The sequence below is a fragment of the Micromys minutus genome, assembly GCF_963924665.1.
Source record: "Micromys minutus genome assembly, chromosome: 1".
Lineage (NCBI taxonomy): Eukaryota > Metazoa > Chordata > Mammalia > Rodentia > Muridae > Micromys > Micromys minutus.
Window position 1 is genome coordinate 161,826,654 of NC_137969.1, and position 12,379 is coordinate 161,839,032.

The 12,379-nt window shown below is 53.9% G+C and overlaps 1 protein-coding gene across 1 annotated transcript; it reads right to left on the reverse strand.

Annotated features, from left to right (window-relative positions):
• Positions 1-3,123: 3,123 nt before the first annotated feature.
• Positions 3,124-7,168, reverse strand: GDF7 (growth differentiation factor 7; the record flags this gene model as incomplete). Its single annotated transcript, XM_080939142.1, has 2 exons — positions 3,124-4,112; positions 6,799-7,168. The coding sequence occupies 2 exons, from the start codon at positions 7,166-7,168 to the stop codon at positions 3,124-3,126; spliced, it is 1,359 nt and encodes a 452-aa protein (XP_080795268.1).
• Positions 7,169-12,379: the final 5,211 nt, after the last annotated feature.

A 12,379-nucleotide genomic window follows, 5' to 3' on the forward strand; every position in this document is an offset into this window, starting at 1 on the left:
AGAGGACACTCTCTGGAGAACCATCAAGGCGCCTGACGGTGTGTTCTCTACTTTCCACAGCCTTTTCAGGGCAGACTCAAAGGAGGAGCTAGCCTCTTGGGGCACAAGATGCTCTTTGAAAGAATGTGCCTGGATAGCCTACTTTAAGAAGGAATGCAATCTACGCTGAATTTGTGTTGGGCTTGAGTGGGAGTAGCTGGTGAGATGCGGACCTGGAGGATTACCATCCAGAGCATGCCCAGGCTCTCTTCGGGACTCACATGCAGCTTCTGTCCCTGCTGACACCATGATGATTGCCAGGGAAGATCAGCACAGGACAGAGAGATCCACAATGCGCAAGCTTATCACCCCATGCCACTTGAGCATGGAAATGCCAGGGAAGTGGGCAAAGGCCAACCACGAACACTACAGCCCAGCACAGCAATAGCCACTTTTCCTCACAATAAGATTAAGTAGCTGACCACCCTCTCTGCAAAGGTCCAGCCCAGCTGCTTGGTAAGCCCAGATCCCACAAGGCCAGAGTCTCAGAATCCTGAAAATGCTTTCCTGCCAATGGAGGAGGTTACCTTAATCCAAAAAGTATGGCTTCAAGCAGCAAGGCAGACCAGCTTGGAGTCTGGCAGGCCTGTAGGTCCAGCTGGCCTGTCCCTGCTTTCTGAGCGGGGGCTGTCAGCCTTCGCTCACTTGAAGTAGTGGTTCAGGTTGTCTCAAGTAGCAGTGCACTCTGTTCCCCAGCAACATGGGGAATTCTGTTTCCTTTAGCAGGGAGACTTTGGTGATCTCAGACTGGGGATGAAGGGACAGCCTAACTGACAGAGTCTGTGCTGACTACAGCATCCAGCCGGGGATTCCAGGACACACCTGAGTTTGTCCTGCTCACCCAGCCCTCCTAAACCCTCGATCACAGGCAGATGATGAAGGGTGTGCCCAGCTGTGCAGGCAGCAGCTTTCCTCCACCTCTTGGCAAGCTAGTTTAACCACATCCCATCTGCCTCACATGCGGTGGGCCCTTCTGTGGTCACAAAGTACATCCTCTAGAAGATGGCCTTAGGAAGCAGAACCAGAAGAAAGGCACTGTCACTAGTAGTGAGGGTTCCACAAAGATTCCAGGGAAACCTGGGAGAAGTTCAGATAGTTCAGTAAACAAAGAGCGCCTCAGAGGCAGGCAGAGGACAATGATGACCTTTCTGAAGACAGCACCCTACTGTGGGTGCAACCTCAGCACAGGGCAATACCCACTTTGCAAACATCACACAACACGTCTTGCTAGAAAGAGGTCATCAAGTTAAAAGGGGGCAGGGCCAATGAATATTTCCCTACTGTATAACAACCAAGCTAAATCAAGTTATTTCCCCCCAAAAGTTGTTTGGCCTAGTCAAAAAAAAAAAAATTAACAAGTTTGCTTCTATACAAAAGTAATAACCAGTCTAAATTTTTCTCAAAAAGAATAGTCAACTGTAGTTTTCACTGATTTTCTAAACTTTCTAATACAGCTTTTAGCTTTACAGCCATTTTATTCTCCGCTGTGACATCAGAACAGCCACTATTAAATCATCTAAAACAGAAGGAGTAGGTTTCCCTGGCAGAATCCAGAAATCTGGATACACATCTCTGCCCAGGCACAAGAAAAAGAAAAAGAAGAAAAGAAAGGAGAGAAAGAAAAGAAAAAGATGGAGGTGTTGCAGTTTCTGGCCAGAGATCCCCAGTCATATAGGTTCACATTCTAAAAGGAGAGAAATCTTCAGTTCAAGAATAAATTATACATGGGTTATTTTCCCCTTGGGGGGAAATTTTACAAAAAGGACTCAGCTGAGAATCTTAAATAAATTAGCTGACTCTAAATTGTCATCCTTTCTGTCTCTCGGGAGTATCCATGAAGAACTAAAATACCTTCAAACTGTCCTGGGCCTTGGCATTCAAGACAAGTGCAGAATTAATTCCTTTCCCAAAGCCTAAAGTAGAAAACCTAGCGTCATGTTAAAGTGGTCCTCAGAGCCCTCCAACAGGTGCAGCTCAGCTTGTTTCTGTTCCACAGGCCATTGACAAGAGGCCCCAAAGGATGGATGGGTACCAAGAAATCAAACACATTCTACTCTGGAGATGGGAGACAGGCCTGCAACATGCTCTTTCCACAACCCAGGAACAAGGACCCGCTTCCTCCTGCCCTGCAGGTCCAGACGGTGTGCTTCTCTGTCAAACTGCCAAAACAAAAAAACAAAAAACAAAAAAAAACAAAAAACAAAAACAAAAGCAACAAATACAGTGTAAGGCACACACAGGCCACCACCAATTTGATAGGAAGCGTAAACACTCATTGCCTTTTGGAGGGGCTGTTCCTGATGGCCCCAAGTCACCGAAGCCCTGACAGCCTCTCGGGAAATCCTCTTGGAACAATCTTCCACTACCCCTTGTTCAGCCATTGCTCTATCTTCCTCCTGCTACTGCCTTCTAGACGCTTCTAAACCTGGCAGACCCTAGCCTAGCTTTCCGTCAGGAGAAAACGGTTCTTTTTACTTTCCTGATCATTCCTAACTGGAATTGATTTTTTTTTTAAGTCGGTATTGGCATTTGCAGCACACATTCTTTTGGATAAAGCTTCCTTTTCAAAACTGAGACAGTACCACATCAGACTTGTTTAGGAGATGTGTGCTCCCTCCCAACCCCCAGTGGTTCCTTGCGTTTTGAAGATTCCGATGCCCACCCCCCCAGAGAATCTGGGTATCACAGCCCCACGGTGTGAGGAATCCAGTCACCTAGCAGAGCCACACCGCCTCCCACTAAAAGGAGAATCCAATGCTAACCCGTTTCTACTTGGATTTAGTGCCAATCACCGCAACAGAAACACAGACGCCCTTCCCTCTCCCAAAAGGGACAGGGGTTTGTGTCGATGTTAGCAATAAGCATGGCTGTGACATCACGTAGCTGCATAATATCTCTGCCCAAGGCTTTCAGCGCCTGGCATCCACAGTAAACATGGGCGTGAGTGAAGGAGTGTGTAAATGTGAGTGTTAACTGTGTGCTCTCCTCTGCTGGCAGAGAACGTAGTCCGCCGTCCCTCGGGCCTGGTAACATGTGCTCTTCGGCTAAGGGTCCTGGGCGGCAAGACCCTCCGGAGACCGCATGCTACCTGCAGCCGCAGGCCTCTACCACCATGTCCTCGTACTGCTTATAGACCACGTTGTTGGCAGCGTCGATGTAGAGGATGCTGATGGGGCTGAGGCGTGCGGGCACGCAGCAGGAGGCTGGCGCCGCGTCGGGCGCCATGGAGTTGAGCAGCGTCTGGATGATGGCGTGGTTGGTGGGCTCCAGGTGCGAGCGCAGCGGAAAGTCGCAGACACCCTCGCAGTGGTATGCCTCGTAGTCTAATGGCGCGATGATCCAGTCGTCCCAGCCCAGCTCCTTAAAGTCCACATGCAGTGGCTTGCGACTGCAGCGGCTTCTGCCTCTGCGCCCGTGGCCCCTGCCTGCTCCGCCGCCGCCACCGCTGCCGCCCCCACCGCTTCCCTGCGCTCCCCGGGTCCCAGCCAGCGCGGTCCGCCGCCGCCTGCGACCGCCCGGGGTGGCTTTCCGAGACCCAGCGCCTGGTCCTGGATCCGGTGGTGGCTCTGCGGCAGCCCGGAGGGCTCGGGCCTGGGCGCGGATCTCCCGGAACAGACTCTCTTTCCTCTGCGAACGGGAGGAGATCACCAACAGCGCGCGCTCCTCCTCTGCAGTGCCGCCGCCGCCGTCGCCACCGCCCGGCCAGCCGAAGCCCAGTCGTCTCAGGGCCAGCGGGCTACTCTCGGAGCCAGTCACCGCGCGCAGCACCAGACAGAACTTGCGGGAGGCGCGCGGCCAGCGGCGGTGACTCTGCACCGCGTCCGTCACGTCGAACGCTTCCCAGCGCGGGCCATCCAAGGGCTCGGCGGCCCGCGAGTGCAGCCGCTGTGCTGAGCCGGCCTCGCCCGGGCACGTGGACAGAAGCAGCAGCGCAGGGAGGGTCGCGCTATCCCAGTCTGGCTCCCGAGACCTACGGCGCAGCACGCGCAGCTCGGCTTTCACCACCTCGTCGGCGTCGGAGAGGCTGGATACGTCGAATAGGAAGCTCTGGCCCGGCTCGGCCGCCGATTCCTCTACGGGAAAGGACAGAAACAGAAACAGCAGGGTGAGGGTAACGCTGGTACACGCAGCAATGGGGAGGGCAGCTTGGCTTCGTTTGGTTTGGTTGTCCTTGATGCATAAAGCCACCCAGAAAGGATCCTAGGAGCGGGCAGGCGTCCCCGCTTCTGGGTTCCCTCAGGAAAGCTGTCAATCTGGCCCGGGGTGAGGGTGGGGGATTCTTTCTTCCCTCCTACACCTGAAGCTTTGATTCTTTGACCACCGCGACAGCTACGGATACACACACCTAATAGCTGAACTGTGGGGTCCAAGAGCGCACCACAGCACCCCAGGACCAGAGAAATTAAGACTTAGTCTTTAGGTCGGCTGCCTGCTCCAACGTCCTACGTTTGCCGAAACGGTATGCCAATCTTCTGGGCAGAAGTGACCTGAAGGACAAGGCGGGGCACGACAGAAAGTGTTCACAAGTTTTCCCAAGAACTTGCTCTGTATGGCGTTTGCCCCTTACTGCTGAGCCCTGCGCCCCAGAGAGCTGCAAGCACCCCTAGCTGTGAGGAAAACTCTTCATTCCCTAAAAACAGTTTCCCTTTTGGTTCCTTTTTCTTCTCGCAACCCAGCCTAGACACCGTCGCTGGCCACGGTTTTCCGTGCAAATTGGGCCCTGAGAATTGTCCAGAAACGGAACGCATAAACAGCACGGCATAGACACCCTCCGCTCCAGCCCACCCTGCCCCTTCAGCCGGGTTAGTGACAGGTTCTCCCAAGTCCTCAGTGAGCTTTCATTGTTGGTCGCCATCGTCCACATCAACCCTGCTCTTGGCTCCTTCCGGTGCACCCGCAGCCATCAAGCGGAAAGGAAAAGACTGTGGGACGAAGAGACCCTTCACGGAGAGATTAGGGGAGACCATGGTTGCTGCTGTGAAGGCTTGCTTTTTCTTTTGCTCTGGTGTGATTTATTTCGGGCTTGGAGTTTTATTTCTGGTCATGGGCCCTTTTTCTTTTGGGGCGGACTCAGGCAAAAAAAAAAAAAAAAAAAAAAAAAAAAAAGTTTAAATTCCACCAAAGAGCAGATAAGGCGATGCCTTTGAAGGGGGTCATATGGTTTCATTTTGCCCCATCGGAGAGACCACGCAAACTCCCCCCACCTTTGGGATTTGTTCTCCAACCATGGACGCCAGGCCCTCGTGTTATCCGTCTACAGTCTGAGTGTCGTGTGCTGGCTGTGTTCTAAACTGAAGTTGGTGGTTGCAAGCTAGACAGAGGTCCTGGGCCGCGTTCCCAGCCCCTGCGTTTCCCCCAAAGACCTTTCTCTGTGGCCTCCACCTCAGCCTGCTTCCTCGGCTTTGCTACTCCCCCGGGAGGGAGAGAGAAATGTGGCCCGCCTTTGGGTCTTGCTGGTCAAGCAGAGGTACACAGGAAGGGTTTAGCTGGTTTACAACCTTGAACGCTCAGCCCTAACAAAGTCTGATGCTTCTGCTACCTTAGACCCCTTGCCATTCTCCCACCATCTGCAGCTTGGGAGCCTCCTGTGCAGGGACGGGTTAGGAGTTTTCCCTGATTCCGTGTACTGGGGTTGGGGTTTCCTGTAAGGATCCCACCAGTCAGCGCGGAGTGCCATGACAGACCCTTGGAAGATGCACGCGGGGCCTAAGTGCCCCATAGGACCATCTGGACCTGGGACTTCTGTGCAGACAAGCTGTGTGCTGGATGTGTTTCTGGGAAGAGGGATACGCCGCAGTCACGGCTTGTTTTCCCACGCTGGTATCAAAGGCCTGCAGACTACCAAAGGCTGCCTCGCCTTACTTTGCAGCCCTACTTGCCTTCTTCTCCCTCCTGATTTCCAAGCTAGACCTTTGGCTGGACAGAATTGAGGCCAAAATTACTTGCATTTCCGCCTGAAATTAGTTAAATTTTCCCTATCTGTCTTCTTTAATGACTTCAATGGAGATTAATAAAAGCCAGATGACACACACACACACACACTACCCCACAACCCCACCCACATCCTACCTTTGGAGGGCCCAACACAGACTAAGACGTGATGCTTGAGCTCCAGACATCCCTTTCCTCCCCACACAGCCGAGGTCCTGGAGTCTGGCTGCTGGGGCCTACTGCCACAGAACACAGGCGCCCAAACTCTCTTCCCACACACAAGCCACCATCCACCCGAAGCGGCCTGCCTGAGATGGGCCCCTCTTAAAACCGAGAGAGGCCATTTACTTTAATCGGTTACCAGCTTCTCTGCCCTGAATTCCCCTGAGCTTCAGTTTGTGTATCGTCCCCGGTCCCCCGTTGGAAACAAGGAACTACCACCTCTCCTCGTCCCTCTTGGCGGGAACTCAAAGGCCCCAAACCCTGCCCTTCTTTCTTCTCCCAGGGCTCCAGGCCCGGAGTCTCCACTAAACCCTTCCCCCAAAGAAGCGGATCTTGAACTCCGCTCTGCTTGAGGGGAACCTGCCAGTCTGCTGTTCTAAAGAGCAACCCCCACCCCCTCAGCCCTCGGAGCCCAAGCCTTGACTGGCATCACAGTCTAGGTTTAGGGGTTCGTGTACCATGACTTCGAAGACGACTTTTTCTCTCCAGCACCTGAGGATAGCTAGAGGGACCATAGCTCAGGGTCGAATGGAGCAGCCTCCCCCCGGCTCGTCTCGGGCCAGGAGCGGACCGGATGGGCTGGTGCGCAGAAGACGCGTAAAGTACCTTGAGTTGCTTGATCTGTGAAGCCGGTGATGGTGTCCACGCGCTCCTGTCCTGAAGCTGCCGCGGCCGGAGCCCTCCCCGCCAGGCTCCGGTAAAGCGACATCATGAAGTGGTGTGGCACCACCGAGCCGTTCCTGAAGCCAGAGCCCGCAGCGCGGCGCACAGCGCGGGGACCGGGAACCGCAGCGGCCTGGAGAGCTGAAGGGCCTGGAGCTGGGGCAAGGGTCCGCCCGCCGCCGCCGCCGCCCCCGGGGTTCCAGGCTGGTCCTGCCCCCGCCGCTCGGAGCACCGCGGCAGCTTCCAGCCCGTCGCGGGGACGGCAAGCGCTCAGCAGCCAGAGACACAGCGCGGCGGCAGCGCTCAGGTCCATGGGCTCCGTGGGCCGGCCGGCCGCGCGACACGGGCTCCGTGGCTCCGGGAAGTCCCCCGACGCCTTTTGAACATAGTGTTTAATAATGGGGGAAGTGTGCGCAGCAAGCCGCTGCCCCCCTCCTCTCCCACCCCACCCCCGCCCAGCGCTCGGAGCAGCGCCCCCTGCTGAACGCTCGACCCGCAGCGCTGAGCCCCCCAACTCAGGCCTATCGCGCACTGCAGGGTCGGAGCCGCCTCCCCTCGCAGTAAAGCTGGGTCCCTGTCCTTGCCAAGTGAAGGCCATCCGCCGGAGGCTCCCGCCACAAGGCGGTGCCCCGCCTCTCCTCCCTAAGGCACTAAGGACACCCCCCCCTTCCCCGCCCCAAGACCTCAGCGCTCTCCTTGGCTGGAAGTTGGGGCGTCGCGCGTACCCGCCCAGCTTCTTCCCCACTCCTCTACGGAGAAACACCGCCCTCTCCGTGATCTTACGAGTGCTAGGGATGCCAGACTCCAGCCAAGTCAAGACTGGGCCCCTCCCATCCAGCTTTCTCGCCGTGCGCCCCCTTGATGAATGCTCATTAGGGAGTTACTAGGGATGTTTACGGTACACATTTGGATGCCACCCTCTCCCGTCCACAGCCCTCTGAGGATAATAGTGGGAGGCCAGAGCAAGGGAGAGGATCTGTGATGAAGAATGAGTGGCTGGAGGGACAGATGGGTACGGACCCACTATCAGAAAGGAAAAAGCTTTGGGTGGGCATCTTGAGCCAAAGCAGGAGCCAAAATCTTAAAGGGCTTAATGAATTAGGAAGGCAGCCAAGCGGGGACTAGCGGACCCCCCTGCAAAAGAGGTCTCAGGGTTCGAATGTACAACCAAAGTGGTGACCTTCAATCTTCAGTCCGGAGTGGGAGCGGCAGGCGACCACATTTCTTCAAGGCCTGCAGGGCAAAAGGCAAGGGGACTACAGGTGTGGCAGTCCAGTATCACAGGTCCAGAGACTGGGCAGCAGAGCCACGGAGTAGCGCTCTGAAGCCTGAGTGGTTGTAGCATTCTGTGAGTATGGGCGGAAAGGACTTCCACCTCCGGCCTATGCCTGGGGGACCTTGGGGGACGCCTGAGCATGCCTTCCTCCCCACTCCTGCTCTGAGCAGCGAAGTCTCCAGGGTGTGTGTTTAGTTAAGGCAAACCCCAGAGCAAGAATGTCCAGGAAACAGACAACCAATTGTCAAGAGGCTTTAAAAGCCTGGACTCCAAACCCTTTAGCACTGCACTGGATACCAAAGTACTAAGCCGGGTCTGTGAGTCTACAGGTCGAGGTGTTATCTAAAAGCCTCTTCCAAATAAACTATAGCCCAGGCTCTGGGGAGTCTTATACTCCCCACCCATCCTCTGGATAGACCGAGGGAGGGAGGGAGGGGAGAAGGAAGGGGAGGGGAAGGGAGGGAGAGACCTTCAGGGACACTTGGGCCAGGCCTCTGTCTAGGAGCTCGAAGGAGATGGAGAGTTGGAGTTAGTGAAAGATCTGATGTTAACTCAATCTATAGCAAGCATGTGTACACCTGGACCATGGTCTGTCCTCTCTGCCTACTCAGGGCCTTCCTGCTGGTACTCAGATGGTGGGCATTTGGGATGGCAACCTACCTTTGATGGCCAGGTTAGGGAGCGGATGCAAAAGCCATAAGTACGGGCTTCTTTCTTTGGGAGCCTGGATGAAGTAGCTCTAGGTAAGGCAGAGATTTCCTGGTGTAACTTTCTGGCGACCCACCCAGCACTACCCACAATGGCCAGCCAGGGGTCTCTTTGCTCAGAGGGACACTGGGTCCTGGTGCCTCACTGGCCTTCTTTCTACAGGAGCCACTCATGTCCAGACTTTGAGTGTTTTACAAATCAATTCTATGTTTAGGAAACAGAGAGCTCTGGGTTGTCACTGCCCTTGTTCCATCTCTGGCTTTGGCCACTAACAGTCCCTGCAAGTCTCTGCCACTTGTCTTGGTTTCTGTTTCTCCAGTTGTATAAAGGGGCGGGGAGTGGAAGCCCAGTAAAGTGATAAGTGTTTCTTGACCACATGACACCCCTGCCCTTAGGCTACCTTGGGTCTCAGGATGTTAGGATAGCGGTGATCCTTCCTGTGGTGAATTCAAGTAAGCCACACAGCTTTTGTTTGAGACTAAATGTGCTGGTCTGTGACTCTGTGTGTGGCTCAGATGCTGCCTGAAACAGAGGTGGCTCAGTGGCTTGTTCCTGTCCCCCAGGATGTTCTGGCCACTAGCAGAGTCTACAAGAGAAGTGGGTTCACTGGCTCACCGGAAGCCCTTGAGGAGGACGGGAGGAATGGGAGGCTCAACACAACCTGCCGGCTATATGGAAAGTGTGCTGTAACCTCGTAGTTTGTTCTTGGTCCAGACCCATTCATCCACCCATCCATCTGCACTGTTTCTTCTTGTAGCAACTTCTTATTACCAGGCACTCTTCCGTGTGTTAAAAAGTCATCAGTACACGAGACAAACTCATGGAGAGCCAGGGTGTGCAGAAGAAACAACAGCCAGTAATGCACACGTGTATATTGCTAACATACCATCAAGGATACTCTGAGTGCCTTGGTGGGAGAGATCTCTTTTGTCAGCAGAGATCACGTTGAAGCAGAGCCCCAAAAGAGGAAGGCATGAGGGTGTTGGAGACCAGCCTGGCTCCTTCCCTCTTTCTTCTGCTTAAGTCATACTAGCCGCTTGTCATCTGCCCATTGCCATATTTGTCATCTTCTCCTCTCTGCAGCTCTATCCTGTGACAGGGATTAGTGCGTGCGTGTGCGTGTGTATGTGTGTGTGTGTGTGTGTGTGTGTGTGTATGTATAATATATGTCTCAGATGTTGACTTCCACTACCCTAAGGAGGTGAGACTGGAAAGTCTCACCAACATCTGCTAATCTTCTTCATGACCCTCTGGCTCTCTGGAATCTTCTCAGCAAAGAAAATGACTGTGAAGTCCTGGGGAGGGCTATGGGGGCAGTCCTTAATGGGCTTTCCTTTCTGCCTCTGCTGTGAACTGGGAACTGTGCTTGGGAAACGCCTGGAGGGTAAGTAGCAGGGTTCTGTCCTCTAGGTCTCTGGCTCCCTTGCCCAGGGCTCCCAAGGCCTGCGAATGAGCATCATTCTGGGGTGAAAATTCAGAAGACAGAAAAAAAATCAGGGAATTCCCTGAGCAGTTCACTCTTCACTGTTCAAATCCTCCTGCTGAATAGATGGCCCCTTGTAGATCCACAGTCCCAAACCATGCTTGAGGGGCCCACCTTGGTGTGGGGAACCTTCGGCAGCTGGGATCCCAGCCAGAAGACTTTGGGGGTGTGCTCTGCCACTGGCTAAGTGCCTGTCCTTGGCTTTGCCCCAGGACTCACTCACTGGAAAGTGGCCGCAGCATCCCAGTGGCAGATGGCAGAGTTCAGGGATGGTGGGGAGCAAACAAGACAGGAAGTCTTCACCTTCGGTTCCTGTCTCTATGATGATTAGTCCCAGCACAGTCAGGGAGGGTGGATTCCACATTTTCATCCCTATGTATTTTCTATGGGGATAAGTTCTCTGTCTGTTGCCCCTGCAGAAACCTATTGGCTTATTCTGAGCACAAAGCCCCTGCTTCAGCCACAGAACCTTCTTAGTTTAGGCCAACTTCCCATGCCAGGCCCAAGTGACATTTGCATATCCCAAGCAACCTTCCCCATAACAGACTGGAAGGCAGTTCTCCTGGATTGCACCCATGAGAGCTTTCAAAGTGGTTTTCAAACTCACCGGGACCGTAGGAGGTTTGCTATGACCTGGGACCATGCTACTTTGAAATCTGATCTTAAATCCCATCACAAGAGGTGTCCTGATGGCTTCTGGGTACTGGAACTGGAGAAAACCTGCGCTGCCTGTAACCGCTCAGCCTCGATGGTCATGGCCTGGCCGTCCAGCCACACCCAGATATCTAGCCCTCCTATGTTCTGAGACGGGAACAGGGGGTCCCTTGGAAGTGAACTGCTTTGCAGCCCACATGATCCATGAGAAGAAACCAAGTCCTGCAGCAGAGAGAGGTGACTTGTAGCTTATAACTTGGCACTAAAGCTGTCTCTGTGTCTAGCTGACCCTTTGCTCTCCACTGAGGCCCAGAGGTCCTGGTTCTGCTGTGCTCAGGGTACTAGTGAATGAAGTGAGGAGCAACAGGAAGCTCTGTCCTGGCCACTGTCAGGGGCTCTGGGTCTCTGCAGCCTCGAAAACCTAAAATGCTAAATGTGTGCTCCAGAAAGCCAAGAGACCTGAACTCAAGACACCCGTTTAATCTCTGGCTGCAAGCCCTCAATCTTCCTGGCTATGCCTCCTGCTTGCTTTAGTGAGACTTCGGACAAAGAAGGGTGGAGGAACCATGACAGAGGGACCAGGAGTATGTCCTCTGTCTGGAGAAGTAGGGTACCAGTTTAGCTCTCCTGGAGAGGAGATGGAGGGAGAGAAGAGGTAACCTGCAGAGACATCTATTTTCCTCTTCCTTCTCTTCTGATGACATGAGCTCCTCTGTTCAGCCCCTAGGAAAGCTTTCTGAGTCTCTTTCAGAAAGATCTGGGACAGCAGAAATAAGAATTCCAGAAGGTTCTGGCACAGCACTGGTGTATGCCCAGGGTCAGGCTTCCTCAAGCTGTAGGAATTTCCCATGCTTAACCTATAACTAGGCTGCACAGGTTGCCCCCAGCAACAGCTCTGGCATTCACACTGGGGTCCTCAAAAGCCCTGGCCCCAGGCCTCTGGGCGTGGTCTGCTCTGTGGCCTAGACCACCCGGTGGGGGAGGGGAGGAGAGGTAATGGGAGAAGATAGAAGAGTAGCTTCTTTCCCAGAGGCCTTCCTCTGGGTACACATCAGTGCCTCCTAGTCCGGACAAACTGCAGACTTGTAAATAGTGCCATCTTCTGGCCAGAGTATGTAACAGCACCTGGCTGCTTAAGCCCTGGACTACTAAACTGAAATGACCACATCCAGAGAAGTTAAACAAACAAACAAACGCTGCATTATGGAAGAGGAACTTGGCTTCAAAATACCATTACTTTAGACTTCCTTTTTGACCTTGACAGAGTTGACCGCTATCCAAAGTCCCAGCATTCAGGGAACAAAGCGATTTGGACTTTCCAGCCAACCTGGGCTGCTGGATGAGACACTCTCCAAGCAAAGCCTAACATCCTTAGCCTCTTTAAATGGAAGTGGGTGTGGTCT